This window comes from Myxine glutinosa, chromosome 2, assembly GCF_964187855.1.
Source record: "Myxine glutinosa chromosome 2, kmMyxGlut1.1, whole genome shotgun sequence".
In the NCBI taxonomy this organism is placed as follows: Eukaryota; Metazoa; Chordata; class Myxini; order Myxiniformes; family Myxinidae; genus Myxine; species Myxine glutinosa.
In genome coordinates, this window is record NC_136262.1 from 173,540,866 (window position 1) to 173,562,731 (window position 21,866).

Consider the following 21,866-nt stretch of genomic DNA (forward strand, 5'->3'; position numbering starts at 1 on the left):
ATTGGTACGACTGATCAACACTGCACATTGCTGATTGGTACGACTGATTGACACTGCACATTGCTGATTGGTACGACTGATTGACACTGCACATTGCTGATTGGTACGACTGATTGACACTGCACATTGCTGATTGGTATGACTGATCAACACTGCACATTGCTGATTGGTACGACTGATCAACACTGCACATTGCTGATTGGTACGACTGATCAACACTGCACATTGCTGATTGGTACGACTGATTGACACTGCACATTGCTGATTGGTACGACTGATTGACACTGCACTTTGCTGATTGGTATGCATGATTGACACTGCACTTTGCTGATTGGTATGACTGATCGACACTGCACATTGCTGATTGGTACGACTGATTGACACTGCACATTGCTGATTGGTACGACTGATTGACACTGCACATTGCTGATTGGTATGACTGATTGACACTGCACTTTGCTGATTGGTATGACTGATTGACACTGCACTTTGCTGATTGGTATGCATGATTGACACTGCACTTTGCTGATTGGTACGACTGATCAACACTGCACATTGCTGATTGGTACGACTGATCAACACTGCACATTGCTGATTGGTATGACTGATCAACACTGCACATTGCTGATTGGTATGACTGATTGACACTGCACATTGCTGATTGGTATGACTGATTGACACTGCACAATGCTGATTGGTACGACTGATTGACACTGCACATTGCTGATTGGTACGACTGATTGACACTGCACATTGCTGATTGGTACGACTGATTGACACTGCACTTTGCTGATTGGTATGACTGATTGACACTGCACATTGCTGATTGGTATGACTGATTGACACTGCACTTTGCTGATTGGTATGACTGATTGACACTGCACTTTGCTGATTGGTATGACTGATTGACACTGCACTTTGCTGATTGGTATGACTGATCGACACTGCACATTGCTGATTGGTATGACTGAGACTGATCAACGCTGCACATTGCTGATTGGTACGACTGATCAACACTGCACATTGCTGATTGGTACGACTGATCAACACTGCACATTGCTGATTGGTTTGACTGATTGGCACTTCACATTGCTGATTGGTATGACTGATCGACACTGCGCTTTGCTGATTGGTATGACTGATCGACACTGCACATTGCTGATTGGTATGACTGAGACTGATCGACGCTGCACATTGCTGATTGGTACGACTGATCAACACTGCACATTGCTGATTGGTACGACTGATCAACACTGCACATTGCTGATTGGTATGACTGATTGACACTGCACATTGCTGATTAGTATGACTGATTGACACTGCGCTTTGCTGATTGGTATGACTGATTGACACTGCACTTTGCTGATTGGTATGACTGATTGACACTGCACATTGCTGATTGGTATGACTGGTTGACACTGCACATTGCTGATTGGTATGACTGATTGACACTGCACATTGGTGATTGATATGACTGATTGACACTGCACATTGCTGATTGGTATGACTGATTGACACTGCACATTGCTGATTGGTATGACTGATTGACACAGCACATTGCTGATTGGTATGACTGATTGACACTGCACATTGCTGATTGGTATGACTGATTGACACTGCACATTGCTGATTGGTATGACAGATCGACCCTGTACATTGCTGATTGGTATGACTGATTGACACTGCACATTGCTGATTGGTATGACTGAGTGACACTGCACATTGCTGATTGGTATGACTGATTGACACTGCGCTTTGCTGATTGGTATGACTGATTGACACTGCACTTTGCTGATTGGTATGACTGATTGACACTGCGCTTTGCTGATTGGTACGACTGATTGACACTGCGCTTTTCTGATTGGTATGACTGATTGACACTGCGCTTTGCTGATTGGTATGACTGATTGACACTGCGCTTTTCTGATTGGTATGATTGATCGACACTGCACTTTGCTGATTGGTATGACTGATTGACACTGAGCTTTGCTGATTGGTATGACTGATCGACACTGCGCTTTGCTGATTGGTATGACTGATCGATACTACACTTTGCTGATTGGTATGACTGATCGACACTGCACTTTGCTGATTGGTATGACTGATTGACACTGCACATTGCTGATTGGTATGACTGGTTGACACTGCACATTGCTGATTGGTATGACTGATCGACACTGCACATTGCTGATTGGTATGACTGATTGACACTGCACATTGCTGATTGGTATGACTGATTGACACTGCACATTGCTGATTGGTATGACTGACACTGCACATTGCTGATTGGTATGACTGATCGACACTGTACATTGCTGATTGGTATGACTGATTGACACTGCACATTGCTGATTGGTATGACTGATTGACACTGCGCTTTGCTGATTGGTATGACTGATTGACACTGCACTTTGCTGATTGGTACGACTGATTGACACTGCGCTTTTCTGATTGGTACGACTGATCGACACTGCGATTTGCTGATTGGTATGATTAATCGACACTGCGCTTTGCTGATTGGTATGACTGATTGACACTGCGCTTTGCTGATTGGTATGACTGATTGACACTGCGCTTTGCTGATTGGTATGACTGATTGACACTGCGCTTTTCTGATTGGTATGACTGATCGACACTGTGATTTGCTGATTGGTATGACTGATTGACACTGCACATTGCTGATTGGTATGACTGATCGACACTGCGCTTTGCTGATTGGTATGACTGATCGACACTGCACTTTGCTGATTGGTATGACTGATCGACACTGCGCTTTGTCGATTGGTATGACTGATCGACACTGCGCTTTGTCGATTGGTCGCTTGGGGTTGTTATTAACTCTGGAATATCCCTCCTTCCCCTTAATGACCTCGGCACATGCCAGCTAAGAATGGGGCTGTCGTTCAATAAATAGCAAATTTCTCCTCACGGTTTTTTTTTTAATTCCCATGTTTTCACTTACACATGAATGAGAGAACATAATAATTGTGAATTTGCACCTACAGATGTTGGTCTTTCTTTTTTCCACTGTTGGAGGCCATGGCTGTTTTGTAATAATTTGTTTCCTCATACTAAACAGGTTCATGTATTTTTTTTCTTTGGCAGGTTACTGCTTCAATTTTCTCCAAAGAAGCACAACAGCCTTTGGACACCAGCACGATCCCACGAGCCAATGGCCGGAGTAGAATCTCGGCACCTTCTGAGATGCAATGCACCACCAACACGTGTTGTGGTCCATTATCAGATCTCCACTGTCCCCACCACCCAGCAGCTCCAGACCGGCAGTCTGGGGCGGAAAAGAATAGGACTGTGATGGGGCGAGGGAGCAACAATGATAACCTGGCCATGATGGAGATCGCAGCAGTGTTGGTTGAGGTGGAACATCTGGGCTCTGAAGTTTTACAGTTTCATGGAATACGAAGCAGCAGAGAGTTTGCACATCTTGAGGAGCTCCTCACAAAGCAGATGTTGAGGCTGGACTCTATCGAGACGGGTGGGCAAGCAGACATCCGACAACGGCGTCGCACAGTGGTGTGTCAAGTACAGAGCTTGCTTGACTGCCTCGAGTGTCATGCCAGGAAGTAACATACAGTACTTCATTTTTGCTTTTTTTTTTTTTTTTTTTCTTCATCTTCGGTCATTAAATAGGCAAGTACAGATATTTAATCGTTTTGAGTAGGTTATCACGATCGGTTTTGGGTTCCAAAGAAGTTGGTATATACACATGGAAAAAAAGAAAAATTAACGGCGCCTCCCAAACAGTACTATTTGCGGTAAAAGATAAATAATAAATAAAAGAAATTTAAAATGAAATTAATTTAATTTTCAGCGTAAATGAAAGAACCCTCAATGTATAGACTGTACTCTCCATTCATTACCAGACCAAGGCAATTTTACATACCCAGCGTGTACAGCATGGTAGGGGTGTCAACTTGAAAACACACTTTCACCTGATCAATGTTTGTAGAAGGTGAAGATGATGTTGTTTATGGTACTTCCATTGGTGGACTGTTACTATGGCCCGTATAAACCATAGTGATGGCCAAAGATGGCAAATTATTGGGATGGCCTGCAGTGATATTGCATATCAGCACATTGGTCCACAAACATCAAGAAACTTCTCCTTTTGCCTTTATAAGGGGTGAGATTCAATGGCACCAAGCTTCTGCCCTGCCTTGTCCACGATACTCCTCCACCTCCCTCTATCTTCAGCCAACTGTCTCCACTCTCCAACCACCTCCACCTTCCTGATATCCCTCTTTACACAATCCTCCCATCTCATCCAGGTTCTACCTCTTTTCATCTTGCTGCTTCAACCTATCTGCTCTCTTTGTCAATCTCCCTTCCCCCATCTGCATCAAGTGTCCAGCCCATTTCACCAATATCCCCATCAAGCTCATCTGCACACCAGTCTCCTCCCTCAGTTCAACCATCATCTTTCCATCCACCCTCTTCACTTCCACAATCCTCCCCCCCCCCCCCCCCCCCTCAGACAATCAAACCTATTTCCCTGCCTGACTCCTTCCCGTCTAACTTACCTGATATTGATTTATTTTCTCTGCTGCACGACCCACATCACCTCAGTCTTCACCCTTCCCATCGTCAGCCCATGTCTCTCAAATGCCTTCTCCCACTCCCCCAGTACTTCTTGTATCTCCCGCCTACTCTCCACCACAACAGCCAGACCGTCTGCATACAACATCCTCCCCAGAATACCCTACCTTGTTTACCAGCTCCAGCACCATGATAAATATGAGTAGGCTGAGAGAGCTTCCCCGCCTCAAACCGATGTTTACACTGAACTCCTCAGACATCCGAAGACCAACAAATCAATGACGTTATAGAGGCCTCAATCTGCATGACCCAGGGTGATCTATAATAATGATGCAGATCTGATCAGGCTTGTTGGGCATATTCTGTTTGCCACAAAGTGTCGCAGTGTAAATGGAATCTCCTTCAGATGTTTTCCACAAGAGCTGTCTGGAACTGGCTTCGTGCTGCAGGTTACAAATCCAGCAGACGGATAAAACACCATCAGCCCAGAACACAAGCCAGCCAGCTTGACAATGGGCTACGCACGTCGACACTGGAATCTTGCATCCAGGAGGAAGGTCTGTTAGTCTGATAGCCGATTCTCGTCCACGCGACTGATGGTTGAACTCGGCCTGTACACACAAGAACATTGGAGAGTCCATCCCGTTCTGTGCGGATCCTTTATGATATAGGGCTGCCTGTTAAGATTGTAAACTTGACGTCGTCACTGTGCAGGGTAACGTAACGGGCAAAAGTACCATAGGGACATTTTGGCATTGTGTTGTTGTTCCACATTTTGACAACCATCCGCTCCTCCCAAGACCCGTTTTCCTGGATGACAACGCCAGCTAGTCTCCACTATTTCCATGCAGTTACCAACTTCTTGTGAAACAATACCATCACATTGCCCTGTCCTGCTATTTTATATATATTATTTTGTATACATAGTCGAGGATCTTGGAGGAGCTAGTATTGTACACTGAACAGATCAGGACACAACAGGACACATGGAATAGTAAAGAGAGGGGGAAACACGAACAGCAGAGTTGAAGACCAAGATTGATGTTGAAGGGACTTAGACAACCCATGGGTGTAGAGAGGAATGGGAGGCAGGAGAGGATAAATGGGGTGGGCAAGGTGAATTCAGGAGGGAAAACTGAAGATTCGGAAGGAGGGGGCTTGGGGTGGGTTAACGAGGATAGAAAAGATCATGGTTTTGGATTGGGAATGATCTGAGATGGTGAGGCACTGTTGTCTTGAAGACTTGGAGGGAAGAATGAGAGAAGAGAATGTGGATGTTGGTTCCACTGGTGGGGGAAAAGAGGAACCAATAAGTGGATGTGAGTAGTGATCCTGGGTTGAGGTAGCTTCACCAGAATGGGGTTGATGGTTGACCATGTGTGCACTGCAGAAACCTTGGGGAGACAAAACATGGAAGGAACAGAGGATGCTGGACTCGGCTTCATCGTGGGAGATTTCAATAATCTTTAAGGCCTTGGTTTCCATGGCATCAATCTGAGCAAGATGTGAGGCAGGGGGATCATAGGGGAAAGCAGTACTCCATCATGTAAATCCAATAGAGCATGTTTGGGATATTCGTTAGTGTAGATTTAACAAAATGGACTCTACTGTGCAGACTGTCATAGTTGGAGGCTGCCTTGTACCAGGAATAGTGCCAACTCCCTTTGGATTCTCTATATTGGCTTCTTCAGGGGATGAGGAAGAGGTTTGCAACGGCCATTTGATTTCATGGTGCTTACACGCATTATTGACCTTTAGAGACATTCGTGCTGTTTGTGACATCATTGGATGTCATTATCCATGATGGTCATCCCTACATCACAGGTGATATTGCCAGCTGCCCTATTGTCAAGTCATTATGTTTTTGGTACTTGCGTAGCGAAAAGCGGGGGTTAAGCAATTTGTTTACTTTGTCTGTCTGTTCTTCTGTCTACCAACGTCAGTTTATGATTGAGGAAAAACTTCAATTCAATTGAATGTTATATTTTGATTTTGAATCGGAACACAAACCTGTAGTTTTGCAGTACTTTGTGTCTGGATGCACATGTGCAGAGAGGAGTGAGATAATATTTTTTACTTTGCCTGCCTGTGTGGCAGTGAAACAAAACTGAAAAATTATTCCAAACAGGAAACTTTGTTTTTAAGGATGTCATAAAGGACACAAACAACAAGAACAAAGAACTAATGTGACGTGTTAGATAAGGTGGTGTAAAAGATGGTGCATCGATGGCGGTAAACTTCTGAATTTTTTTTTATAACCTATAAAATCTTTTTATTTCAATTAAATTATATACTTGAACACTGTACAGTATAACACAAATCGCCTTCTTGATACTTTCAAAATTCCTCCGTTCAACTGTATAGACAAAATATTACGGCATTTTACATCATCTCAACCAAGCAAATTTGCCGCTCGCAGACCTCGTGGGGTAACGTGTTCGATGAACTCTCTAGTTTGAGAGTACAGACATCCTCATTTTGTGATTTAAAAAAAAAAAAACTAACAAGAAAACCTCTCGATCCGTCTCGTCATTTGTCGAACGTTGCATACTTTACCCATATATGGTTTTATTTTTGATAAACGTTATGGTTTCTGGACAATCGCTGTTAATTTTATGATCTAGGAAAACGCAGCCCATGTTTAACTTTTTCCATGCGTATATTTCTGAGAACGAAGCTAATAATTTGCATTGATAAGCAAAGGAAGTTGATGACTTTATAAGTCTGGTAAAACCAGCCTTGTCCTGCCTCTGCATTGAGTGGTTTTATGGCCAGAGGTATGGCTTGTGTTGTAAGATATCTGTTTACGTTTGTCATCTGCTATATGTAGTCACTTTGCAAAGCAGACTATAATACAGGTATTATTATTGGTGTATTTCACGTGTTGGTGTATTGCTTTTTATGTTTTCATGCTTTAATCAATGGAATGGCAGTGGACCTCAAACATGGTCAGCATTTGAACTATCTCGCTTGAACTCTATTTTTCAACCTAGATCAGTTCAAGTAATCCTGATGCTCATTTGCGCCGAGTATGTTCTTTGGGAAACGGGAGAGCACTGATTGTTAAGCCGGCTGTCTTGTTTTCTCTCATTTTCTGCTGGACCTTAAATATCTCATGGTATTTATTGAAAAAGGGATGCCACTGTGTGCTGATACCCTGGCCAAATTCCATATTCCTGACTGAAGGTGCTTTGACAGAATCGTGCAATGAAGTAATGTACTCTCCAGGGAAACGTTAACGACCATAGACCATGGATGTCCTGACACCTCCAGATGTGCATGGGAGTAACAATTTTAACATTGCTGAATGTCATGGGCTTTGCTTTTCTTTGTATGGCATGGTTGTGCTATGTAATTTTGTTGGTGTTGTTGTTGTTTAAGACTGCAATGCAGGTGTAACATTGTTATATGATTATCCGATTGCCGTAAAGCATGGGTTGAAATCCCATCAAATTTTCTTATTCCCATTGTGGGAAAATTAATGGGTTTTTTTAAGACCACTGAATTATCGACTTTTTAAAATAAAAGAAATGAATCTGTTACACGAGATGCAATGCAATATTAATATTTTTTCCTCATGTCGTTTTTCCCCCCGATAAAGTTCATGAGAGTGAATTGATCCATTCCAATTGACAAAAGCCATTGCTTGATTTGTAAGGGCGTGTGCAAAGGAAGTTTAGATTTCAATTTGATGCTTCAAGGTACTCACTCGCATGCGCTTTCAAACTTATCAATTGTGAAGTACGTGGTGAATTCAAAATCTCCTGTGTATGTATGAGTTACATGCTTGCTGGGTTTGTTCAAGTGATGCTTATTTTAATTTAAATAGCACTTGTATAAAATAAAAAAATGGCCATTAGGTGCAAAAGGCTTGAAAATGTAACGGCTATTTGACCAGCTAATTTTGGTTAATCCGCACCAGTAATCGCAGTTATAACAGTTTGAATTCAAAACGATATGATGAAAGATTTTGTTTAAAACGTGTTTTCTGGGAACCCATTGAATACACACACCTTCAGAATGGTGAATAGGTTCTCGGTGTGAATGCAAAGGAATTTTTAAAACTCAAGTTACTGTAATTGGTGCCATCAAATTGCTCTCTAACTACAATTTCCCCAAATCCTGATGTTTGAAGGACTGGGGAAAATGTTTAAATGATTGATAAGGATGGTCTGTGAATGTTGATTGAAACTGAACATGTGCTTTCTTTTGCAAATCTAAATTTTTGCCTTTCTTTGAAATGCAAATATTGATGGCCATGAACCTTCTAAAACTAAATGCTGCTAAGACGACACGCAGGTCCTTGGCCCCCCCATCCCTCCTCAAAATGTTTCAACCCCAGATAGTAAATACTTTGGGATCACCAGCACCTCATCTCTGCTTTTCCCGTTTCCAATTGAGGTGTGATGATGGGTCCAATTCTTTCCTGTATCCTGTACATTGCTGAGATCTGTAAACATATTTCCTTCCCTCTGCACAATATTGCCAAAATCTGCTCGTGCTTAAATCTGTGGACCATAAACTTTGGCCTGTGCTGTCATAACGTTGCACTTGTATTTCAGCGACTCTGGCCTGCTTCTCAAGCTTTTGCGACTTGTTCAGAATCTGGCCGCAAGGCTTGTAGTTAAAGCGTGTAAATTTGATCACATCCCTACAACCCACAAAACACTGTTGACTCCCAGGACACCAGCATTTAGATATGAGACATTGCTACATTTCTGACCTAGCCACAAGAAAACTTTAGCGACAGTTGAACAACAGGAATCTTCTCGCACGAGGATGAAGTCTGCTGGTGATCGAGTGTTCCTCAACTGTGGAACATTCTGCTTTTTTAAATTATCACATCCTCATCAAAAATGTTTTGAGATCGAAACCTTTGTCATTGCTTCTGCTGTCTTCGTAAAGTACTTTGAGATTTCGTTTAGGAATCTAAAGTATGATTTATGTAATTGATCGAATGTTCTTTGGAGGTCATTTTAACTGTTCCGCAGTGGTATATGTACTCACGATGTCTAATTTGAAGGTTAGTTCTTTGAATTTAGGGTTAGATAAGGCAAGTGTGAAACATAAGAAGGCAATACAAAATGGACATTTGTGTGATGTGTTTGTTCTTACAAATAAAATAAAAACCAAGTGCAAACAATGTCAAAAATATTGCGACAGCACACACAAATTCCCAATGTGCAGGTGCAAAGCAGCATCGATTGAAAAGTCAAATAAGCAAGATGCTAAATGGGAAAGAGCTGACTTCTCTTCATTGTAGGATGGTGATTGGGTGACAGTGTGCCTTCCCAAGGTCAAGTGTGTAATAAATATAGGAAGTGGAAAAACAACAAATCATGCCAATGTAACCAATAACACATGCAGGTAGAATGATTTGTTAGATCCGGGATGAACCGGCCTCCTATTGACTAAAACCTGAAACAAAGTGAGAGTAACGGTCCGGGATGTGCTTGTTGCCAAAGGTGGACCAACACCCCATTCAAAACTCAATAACTGGTTCATAAATAACCTTTCATATTTATTTACTTGCCATCTCGATGCTTTTGGTAATATTTAAATGTGTTTCTCCTTACAAAGAAATACTATAATCAAGAAGAAGAAGAAAAAAATAACAAACAAACAAGGCCCAAGTATGATTCAGTGTGGGTCCTTCACTATGCTCACTTTATTTAATTGATAAACAAGCATTCAAAATGGGCAAAGAAGATTTATCCTTGTTAGGTTTTTTGTTTTTTTTCAATCTCTATCAGAACTTTCATTTCATATTCGTTTAAGAATTTTTTAATATGAATTGGAATTACTAATGCCAGTCTTTTTTAACATCTAAAAATTCAGTATGGAAGAAAAATGGATTTGAGGTGAGACCTGATTATTGTGTCATTTGAAAAGATCTCTAGATTATAGCTGCTGGTTAACAATCTTCAGGGATGGTCCACTATGGTGTTTATTTTAATGACTTGTCAATCACAGGAGCTACTCACGATGATATTTTGTGTAGGTGTTGGTACTCACTGGATGGGCTTGCTATTCACTGCACATCTTGTAATTGCTGCATGTGAATCACCTTGTATGGACCTGTGAGAAAGATGAAATTTTATTTTGTCATCGCTTGTAACAAATAAATGGACTTCTTTGTTATGCTTTCTTTTTCTTCATTTGTGCATGGATGTTACATTTGTTAAACGGTCATGCTTCTCTATGAGGCACAATCTTGGAAATAATAAGAGATCACCTTCATGAGATCTCAGATCACATGACGAATCATTTTTATGATTGGGTTATGTTCAAGAGCAGTATGTTCATAAACTTTTTCAGTATGCTGATAGATTTTCCGAAAACATGATTTTTATTAACTTTCATGGAAGCCTTGGGTGTAAAATTAATGATCTGAACTTATATTTTCATCATTTAATGTGGTGTTGGGGCATGACCCGAAGATGGAGCACAAAGTGGAGCAGCCCATGAAATCATCATAATAGTGTCATTTGAAGTACACCGGAACCAAGGACTGCAGCGAGTGTGTGAGTGTCCAACACCACCCCGGGCTTGCTGCCTCCTCTGCTTCAGTAATCCCTTCCCACAAAATGGTACGTGCTGCTTCCTGTCTTGTGCTCAGCATTTTAAGGGTAGAGCATGGATAAATCCGACGGGTTGCCATCCTATTTTGGGGGAGCTTCTTTCCCATAGATAGCAGAGAGAAAATAGTAACTTCATAAGATGGTATCTCAGACACCCAGTGTGTTGGGGGAAGTTAGGTCACTTCTCCCAAGTTCACCAACTGTGTTGGTCTATAGTCATGTCTGATCTTATCGAACGTCTCTACAATATATCTACATCATAAAACAGGAGTGTGCCTGTATGTCTGTCCGTCCAAAAACTACTCCCTCAGTTTTGGGGCTGGCCCCACCAAACCTCCTGTGGAATGTTTTGTGGTCCCAGCGGGTGTCGTAAGGTAGGTAGGAGGTTTCACATACTACTCAATAAAATTACAATTTTGAAATACCATCGTTGCAGAGCTGCTGCTGATCCGGAAGTGAACAAGATGACGACGATTCGCTGATTTGATAATATCCCAATACAACCGTGATTTAACATTATATTTTGATATATTAATACTATAGTATTCATTTGTGATTTTAATAATGCTCTTTGGAAAAAAAACATAGAGATATTGAGTTTAAAGCAGAATGAGGAAATGACGTAAGGATTTCCATCCCTGACATTCTCGGATTCCCCATTTGCAGTTTTGTCATTGACTGAAAATAGCAACATTCCGACTGGGTATGTTTTTGTGCAAGTTCTTCAGGAACCTGCTGTCAATCCCTGACGTTCAACTGAAGGTGGCACAGGAATGTGGAGTTCATTGGTTCATGGTTGAGCATTCGCCATTTCCACATTGTTTGCTTGCTTTTGGCTTCCACCCGTGTGTAGCATGGGTACCTCACTAGTATATATGTTGTTACGTGCTCCTCCCCGACCCCCTGGTCACGGTGTACCTCCGAGCCCCGAGAGGAGTCGCGGCAGAAAAATGTGTTATTCTGTATGTCAAAGATCAATGGTGAAGCCACACCAATTGTTACTCACAAACAAATATTGTATTAAGATCACACAAGAATAACCATACAACAATAATATGAATCAAAAGTTAAAGTACAATCAATATTCTATGATGGTGCCATCAGTGTTATAATATATAACTCACTGTGCTCCAAGTGAGTGAAACCAGAACACCCCTAATGTCTCTTATTCCCGGCTTCAAGCCACAGTTGATTCGCTCCAGCGATCGCTAGAACGAGGTCCAATCGAAACCAGAATCCCGTGCGGATGGCAAGAACAGTCACACAGCCGACGCTGTACAAAGGTGCCCTCAAGGCGACTGGGAAATCCAAAGGCGCCCTACAGGCGACAGAGATCACACCCTCGGGTATGGACGAATTAGCCTTCAAAAAGCCACATCACACACACGCCCCAGATCGACATCTGAATGCGGTGAAAATGTTCGAAAAGAAATGAAACCGCAAGCGAAGCACAAGTCCTGCGTGAGTCAAAATGGCCGACGGCCCGGTCTCGTGGCGCACCAGCACGACAATGATTCTCTCCTGAATCGATAGCAAAACCTGACACGCAGGTTAATCGGTCACAGCGATGACAACTCGGTCACAGGAATTCCTTTCCCGGAAACCCGAAAGTTCGCCAGTGACTTGCTCGCCAACGTTCGCTTCAGAACCCGGAGCAACCCGGCTTTCTTGTCCAACCTCTCTCGCTCTGCCCTCTTTCTTTCTTCTTCCTCGTCCGGTTCCCGATCCGGTTTCCTGTTTCCTTTTAACATTAACTTTTTTTTACCTTTTGACAACAGTTCATGAACAATAAACCTTTTGAACACAATAATAGTACATGGAATCAGAAATATTTACAATGGATGCAAGCCACCACAACGGAAGTGACGAATCCGTAACACTTCCCCCCCTCAAGAAAGAAAGTTTGAACATCGTGAAAACTTTCTTTGTCGGCAAAACTCTTCCAACAAACAAAAGTAAACTCACCCCCAAATCATCAATTCCCGTGAGCAACGATAATCAATAGTTCCCAAAAAATAAAGCAACAAAACTTCAAACAACCTACAGATATTTTCCAAAGTTAGTTCACTCTGGACAAGGCATCAGCAACGACGTCGTCCCTGCCCTTTGCATGCTCAATTTCCAAGTTGAACTCCTGTAAAGCCAAACTCCATCTCATCAACCTCTGATTTTTATTTTTCATTTTTGAATGAAGGTTAAGGGGTTGTGATCAGTGAAGACTTTTATAGGAAAGGTAGTAGTTCCTAGATACACCTCATAATGCTGAAGTGCTAGCAGGAGAGCAAGGGTCTCTTTTTCCACGGTGGCATAATTTGCCTGGTGTTTGTTGAACTTTTTGGAATAGTAGCACACCGGGTGATCCACTCCATCCTCATCTTCCTGTAATAGAACTGCCCCAGCCCCCACATCACTTGCATCAATGGCCAACTTGAAAGGTGCTTGAAAATCCGGGGCGGCTCGGACAGGAGAGCTCATTAATATTGCTTTGACGTGGGCAAAGGCAGCCAAAGGCAGGATTTGTCATCCCAAATAAATTTGGTCTCTTTCCTCAGCAAATTCGTTAAAGGGGCTACCACATCAGAAAAATTCCTGCAGAACTGCCGGTACCAACCAGCCATACCCAAGAATCTCATAAGCTCCTTCTTCCCTTTTGGAACTTGGAAGCGATCAATGGCTTCTATCTTGGCTGTCACCGGTTGCACCTGACCCTGACCGACTACATGGCCTAGGAACACCACCTGTGCCTTTACAAACTCACTCTTAGATAAGTTGATGGTCAACCCTGCCTCAGTCAGTTTCTTGAAAAATGCATGGATTTGTTTAATATGATCTTCCAAGGTCATGGTGTGGATGATGACATCATCCAGATAAGCCTCCACCCCCCCCCCCCCCCCCCCCTCAAGGTCTGCAATAAGCTTATTAATCAGCCGTTGAAATGTAGCAGGCCCGTTTTTCAATCCAAAGGGAAGAACCTTGTACTGATACAACCCATTTGGTGTGACTAAAGCCGAGATTTCCTTGGCTCTATCAGTAAGAGGAATCTGCCAATACCCTTTCAGCAAGTCAAACTTAGTTACAAATTTAGCTGGGCCTATTCTATCAATACAGTCATCAATCCTCGGGATGGGATATGAGTCGGTCTTGGTCACTGCATTAACCCGTTTTAAATCCGTACAACAGCGAAAACTGCCATCGGGTTTTGGAACCAACACACACGGTGAGCTCCATTCGCTGCTGCTTGGTTCGATGATGTCATTCTCCAACATATACTGAACCTCCTTCCGAAGATACTCCATCTTCACAGGGTTCATCCGGTAGGGGTGTTGCTTCACAGGAGTGGCTTCCCCCACCTCAATATCATGATATACCAGGTCAGTACGATCTGTGAACAAATGTGCAAACTCAAAAATTAGGCGGGATAGTTGTCCTTGTTGTTCCCTCGTCAAATGACCTAATTTCTCATCTAAATGACAACACTTCTGTGTTCGTCAATCTGGGACAAGCCTGGTCATCAAAGTTATCAAACTTCACACCGGCCTCTAACCTCTGGATTCTCTTGCACCCCAACTACAGGCACGACCAGTGAGACAGGAACCATTTTCCCCGCAGGCATCCTCTCATGATATTTCTTCAGTCGGTTGACATGACACAGCTGCCGCTTTTTCCGTCGGTCGTGAGTTGTCACCACGTAATCTGTCTCATTCACCCTCCTTTCGACTGCATAGGGACCAAAATAACTAGCCTGTAGTGGCTGACCTGGAACAGGAAGCAACACTAACACTCAGTCCTTAGGACTGAAATTCCTTATCTGAGATTTCTTGTCATGTCTCACTTTCATTTTTTCCTGGGTCACTTTCAAGTTTTTCCTCGCAAGGTCACAAGCCTTTGCCAATCTGTGCCTAACTGTTGACACATACTCCACCACGGTTGACTGTGACTCCTGTAGCCACCGCTCTTTTACCAATTTCAATGGTCCTCGCACCGCGTGTCCAAACACAAGTTCAAAAGGACTGAATCCCAATGATTCCTGAACGGATTCCCTCATAGCAAACAACAATAAGGGTATTCCTTCATCCCAATCCTTGTCACATTCAAAACAATACGTTCTGATCATATTCTTCAATGTCTGGTGAAACCGTTCCAAGGCCCCTTGGCTCTCGGGATGGTAAGTGCTTGATCTTACCTGTTCCACTCCCAACAGGTGTACCACTTGTTGAAAAAGCGTTGACATGAAATTGGAACCCTGATCAGACTGGATGACCTTAGGTAGACCAACCAAAGTGAAAAATTTAATCAAGGCCTTTGCAATAACTGCTGCAGTAATTTTTCTAAGAGGCACTGCTTCTGGGAACCTTGTGGAAGTGCACATGATGGTCAGCAAATACTGATGTCCAGCCTTAGTTTTAGGTAGAGGGCCTACACAGTCAATAATGACTCGGCTGAATGGCTCTTCAAAAGCTGGAATTAGTTTTAACGGTGCGGATGGGATTTTCTGATTAGGTTTTCCCTCCAGCTGGCAAGAATGGCAAGATTTGCAGAACTCCGCCACATCACGTCGCAATCCTGGCCAGAAAAAATGTACCAATATTCTGTCACAGGTCTTGTTCACTCCAAGGTGCCCGACTAAAGGTGTCTCATGTGCCAAACTCAATATCTCCTTCCGGTACGGCGGTGGCACCACAAGTTGGTAATGAACTTTCCACTCATCGTTTGCTGGCACCTCCGGTGGTCTCCATTTTCTCATGAATATTTCCCCTTTCATTAAGTAACCAACAGGTATCTTCCTAGCCTCTTCCTCTGTAACGGCTTTACCAATTAAACTCCGGATCTCCGAGTCTCCGTGTTGTTCTTCAACCAGTCTCTTTTGGACCAGCACTGTTTGCTCAACCTCATTCCCAGATGTCTCCGACGGACACTCCGTTTCCTCTTTGGTTCCAGATGCCACCTTTTCCTTAAGTTCCTTAATGTCACTCCCTTTCTTATTACCTCTTTCAGAAGTTTCCTCCAATATCTCTAAGGAACCCAAATCCACCTCGCTTTCCTTCTCCTTCTCTTCAGAGCGCTTTCTACCCATAGCACGAGTCACTGCACAGGATGGAAAGATACCCGGAATCTCCTGCTCTAACCGTGCGGTTATTTTCCATACTGGGCTTTTCAACCAACATTTGATTACCAGAAACTCGACCACTGGCCAAATCATTCCCGATAATAAAAGAGATTCCCTCTACAGGAAGAGTGGCTTGTAAACCTACGGTGACCGGTCCTGACACCAAATCAGACTTCAAATGGATGACATGAAGTGGAGCTTTAACATAGCCACCAACCCCCTGTAAAAGAACACTAACACCAGTTGCCATCTTCTCTGACAATGGCAAAATGCCCTCAAGCATCAAAGATTGATGTGCTCCTGTGTCCCTCAATACCCTAACAGGTCTCTCGTTAGTCAAATCTCCATCCAGTGACACAAACCCCTCTGAAATAAAAGGTTTGTACCCCTCTTGAACAAGGTCGTTCTGTGATGCCATAACTTTGGCATGGGAACTTTCACAAGGCACTGTCCTCCAAGGACGATTTCTCGCATTTGCCAAAGCATTCGGAGTTGTACTAGTCTGACTCCGCTCCTGATTTTTCCTTTTCAGGGTGTCACACTGGAACATCAAATGCCTAGGTTTCTTGCAAAAAGCGCAAGTAGGCCCGGAGGAAAAACTCGTGGTCTGCCTCGAGCCCCCCGGAAGATAAGTCTGTCTTGGAACTGGAGTCTTCTGATCCCTAACAATCGTGGGATCAGATTTGTACTCAAAGTCATCTCGAGGTCGCCTCCATGAATTTTTGTTCTCCGCACCTGATTTACCATAACTCCCCTGGAGAACTCGAGGCGGGAAGTTAGGTTTGTGGAACCCCATCCTGTGTGTCAAGGCATAGTCATCTGCCACGGTTGCTGCCTCATACAACTCTGGTACCTTCTTTTCCTCCAGATGTACTTTAATGTCCTCGTGGACACACTGTTTGAATTCCTCCACCAATATCAATTGTCGCAACAGTTTGAAGTCTTTCCCAACCTCTTTCGAATCACACCACCGATCAAACATGGTTTCCTTCATTCTGGCAAACTCCACATGGGTCTCACTCTCCCTCTTCCTGGCGTTCCGGAATTTTTGCCGGTAAGCTTCAGGGACCAATTCATAAGCATTGAGAATGGTTTTCTTCACTATCTCATAATCTGCACATTGGTCAATTGGTAAAGCCGAAAATATATCTTGAGCTTTACCCACCAGAACACTTTGCACTAACATAGTCCAGGACTCCACAGGCCATTTTAGCATTTGAGCCACTTTCTCGAATGTAAAAAAAACTTGGCTACCTCCTTTTCATTAAAGGGTGGAACCAGCCTCACATGCTTACCAACATCCCAAGTGTTCTGACTAGTTGTCGAACTAGCCGGCATGGATGCTACCTCTCCCCGTTCTCTCATTAATTCCAACTTCTTGAGTTCAATTTCCTTCTGACACTCCATGTCACGTTCCTTTAACTCCCTTTCGGCTCTCCTCTCCTCTGCTCTTTCCTTTTCTCTTCTTTCTTCGAGTTCCCTTTCAGTTCTCCTTTCCTCTGCTCTCCTTTCCTCTGCTTTTAACCTTTCCTGGCTCTGCAGTTGCATCACCATTTTCCGGAACTCCACATTTTCTTTTTCCTCGGGTAACCAATCCAAGGCTACCTCTGTCCATGTTCCCTGTCCCACCAGAGATTCTACCACCAATGTCTGCATCTCTGCCTTCTTCATACCAACTCGGACCTCCAAGTTAAAATGTCTGGCCAATATCAAGAGTTCCGATTTTTTTAATGCTTGGAACTGTGCCTCATTAGGGGACGCCGCAAACTTTCCTGTGTCAAACACCATGGTGACTATCAGTTAACACCTGTTAACCTTCACACAAAACTTTTTCCAATTTGTTTTTTTTTTGAAAAATTTGGGAATGTTGGGGAAAAAAATTCCAAATTTGGGAATTTTGGGAATGCTAGGGAATTCTATCCCGGACGAGCCCCCAATTTCTGTTACGTCCTCCTCCCTGACCCCCTGGTCACGGTGTACCTCCGAGCCCCGAGAGGAGTCACGGCAGAAAAATGTGTTATTCTGTATGTCAAAGATCAATGTAGTAAGGGCATTTTATGAGATATTTCACAAATCTGTTAACTAAATTGTTACCAAAAAATTTCTTCACCAATATCTTTGTAAAGGTGTGTAATAACATGTGTTAAAATGTTGAAGTTCAACTCCCGTGGGAAACCCAGAAAAAAAGCTGTTGAATTCGGGTACCGAAAAATTATTTTCGAGAATTTTTATTTTTTTAAATCGGCCCTTAAGTAACTTATGAGGGGTCAATAAGGGTTTTTCATGATTCTGAGTTGATTGTTAACATTTATATTTTCACTTTTACATTTACACACAAAGTAGCTTTTATTTCACATACATATATAATACTCAAGAGTTATTTCTCATTCACAATGTCAGAAGTTTCAACAGTCATTGTCTATGTCTTCTTCAGACTCAACAACATCATGACTGCAGTTTCTGCATGTAATGCCATTACAGACTCCACAGGCCGAGATGCACGTGACCCCATTCTTCTTGCAGCTGCATCGCCGGTTGCTGCAATCTCCATGACAATTACAGCTCGTGAACTGCAATAGCTCCTCAGGAGCCGTGGGGTCCAGTGTTGGAACTGGCTCATACCCATGCACACCTATTGTCCATCCATAGTCACTGGGGTTCAGAGACATGCTCTTTAGAAGGATCCAGTCCCGGGTCTGCAGATAGGCACGGAGTGAATGTTGTGCAGCTGCACCCTCTGTTGGAGGTAGAGTCTCTGGTTTGATCACTCCTGCCGCTGCCTTCCTTGAGAACATGTTGTACCGAATATAGCGACCTATAGCGACCAGCGCGCCGTATGCACTCTTTCAGAGTGGTGAAGATGGTGTTGAGGTCATTAGGGTCTCCTTCAATAACTGGGAGGAACTCGATCTGTGTGCTCTGCTTTGCATCATTAGCATGGATTCTCTTCATCCAGCCATTCCAGTTGGAGTGTGGGAACTCAGGATCGTTGGCTTTGATCACCCACCCCGCTGCCCAGAGTGTGTCACCTGGAGTGAGGAGTGGCTGATCATGAGCCAGGGAGGAGGAAAGCTCAGCGAGGGGGAGAAACATGATCGCGTTCGTTCCTATCTGTTTCCTGTTCGTAAATGGAATAATCTTTACTTCAGTTCCTCTCAGGATCTTAGCTTTGTCGAGTGCCTTCAACTTCACCCGGGGGAAAGCTGCTGTTGTCTGTGGATCTGGCAAAGGTGGTGCCGGAGAGGTGACTTCGATCCAACCCATTGAGTGAAAGGGAGTGTTTCCGTGAATAGAGACAATGTTTAAATCTATATTGTCTCCAACAAACTGAGTGACTGCATTGTTTGTTTCCCCAACCTCCATAAAGACCACCTGATCATTACTTGACAATTCACTTTCACTGGCTGGCACTTTGGCTGTCATCACTGATTGATCCTCAAGCGCAGCATCAACCGCAACCTCATCATTGATCTGTTCATCGGTTTCCTCCACAATGGTGTCAAGAGTGCCAGAAGTATCTGGAACATCATCTCCACTCCTATTATTAAGGAAGCAGTATTTGTAGTTTTGTGTCTCCGTGTAAGACTCAGTGTATCCCAGCCGGTGGAACTTGTTGAGCATCCATTTTGACCCAAATCTATGATCAAGTTGTATGGCAAGCCCCATTTGGTGTGGCAATACTCCAGACCGAGGTCGACAGGCCTTAATAAAATTCTGCCCCCAAACGGCAACTCTTTCGTCTGTCTTGACAATCGGTCTCAAGAACATCTGAAGGCTTGCAGGAACAAGTGTCAGCTGACTATCGATGTCAGTCATACTGTGTGTGGTGGGGTATGACTTTGGACATAAATCAATCAAGGCAATATCGTTGGATATGAACTTGAGTGCCGTCTTTATGATCTGAGTCTTCTCATCTCCATGGTCAAGATTAGCATGATGCCCTCGCAGAATATTGTCGGTGCCATCTTTGAGACAGAGTACATCTGCCCTTCTTTCCTGTGTTGTGAAATACAAGGTGTCTTCGTATTTCTCTAGAAGTTTTATCTTTAGCCAATGCTTTGAATAAGAAAGGCTCTTCTCTGGTGACTGATCAAACTCCTGCAGCTTTTCATGGACTTGGTCCATGTTCATTACCCCATGCTCTAATTCTGAGTCTAACCATTCACAGAATTCAATAAAAACTGCCTCTCGCTCCTCATCAATACTCGTCTGTCCTCTCTTCCTTTTTCCTTCCTCATCAGTCTTGGACAAACTGTCACCTCTCGCAAACATAAGTTTGCATCGCAAATGGTACAGTGTTTCTTCTGCTACCAAGTCGTTGATCCCTTCCAGGCGTCCAGTGACTTCAGTGCCCCAGTCATCCCCGCGACTCCGTGCTGTCTTCAGCAAGCTTGCCTTCAGTGTATCTGCAGTCAAATTATCTGGCACTCTGTATTTCTTTCTAGCTTGTGCTGGATTATTTTTGTAGAGCTGGGCTGGTTGGTTGCAAAGAATGCATACATCCTTATACAGGAGGTCAACTGACTGTGATCTTCTAGAACTGCAGCCAGTTGATGAACTGAACTCACAAGTAGTGCGTCTTCTCTTCAACTTTGATGACTCTTTCTCTGCCTTTGATGCTTGAGCTGACTTCTTGGTGGTTGCAACAAAGTTGTTGTACAGATCATTTTTACACTTCTGGTGGTACCTCAGTTTTCCTTCCTTTTGAGCCTCCTTCATACGTTCCACAACAGTAACATTTTCGACAGTTTCTGCTTGTTTCAATAAAGTTGAGTATCCCTTTGGAGTTGCCTGTATGAGCCTTTCAGCTGGTGTATCCGAGCGTGCACAGATGAAGCAATTAAGCACAGGTGGAGTAACGTCTTCATCCATATTGCTAGACTCCATGTCCTGCAAAGTAGAAAATGAGATATATTTAGAAATTATTTTTCCACAAAGGAGTGTCTGTGGTGAAATATAAATGTTAACAATCAACTCAGAATCATGAAAAACCCTTATTTGACCCCTCATAAGTTACTTAAGGGCCGATTTAAAAAAATAAAAATTCTCGAAAATAATTTTTCGGTACCCGAATTCAACAGCTTTTTTTCTGGGTTTCCCACGGGAGTTGACCTTCAATATTTTAACACATGTTATTACACACCTTTACAAACATATTGGTGAAGAAATTTTTTGGTAACAATTTAGTTAACAGATTTTCATATGTTTCCCTTACTGATGGTGAAGCCACACCAATTGTTACTCACAAACAAATATTGTATTAAGATCACACAAGAATAACCATACAACAATAATATGAATCAAAGTTAAAGTACAATCAATATTCTATGATGGTGCCATCAGTGTTATAATATACTAGCCGAAACCCGTGGAACATCCACGGAAGGGAGGATGTGGTGTATGGATAGAGTGTACCATTATGGATGGCATAGGGGATTTGCTTGTCCGAGTAAGAGTTAGGAAGAAAGATGAGAATAAAGAGTGCGTATATGAACAACGTATTTATTGCAATCTACTTAAATGACAACGCTACGATATACTTTTGAAAAATGAATGGATTCGTAATAGGAATCGGCATAGCACCACTCTGGGATTGTCCACTCAGTGGACGGCTTGCTGTCACC

General features: G+C 43.0%; 1 protein-coding gene across 2 annotated transcripts in view; it reads left to right on the plus strand.

The window, feature by feature from the left end:
* Window positions 1-10,700, plus strand: part of LOC137414852 (uncharacterized) — a 38,439-nt gene extending 27,739 nt beyond the window's left edge. For both annotated transcript variants that reach the window (XM_078771932.1, XM_078771933.1), the window contains exon 5: window positions 3,106-10,700. In XM_078771932.1, the coding sequence (XP_078628058.1) occupies window positions 3,106-3,585 (480 nt within the window). In that variant the 3' untranslated portion in view covers window positions 3,586-10,700. The remainder of the gene's footprint in view (window positions 1-3,105) is intronic.
* Window positions 10,701-21,866: the final 11,166 nt, after the last annotated feature.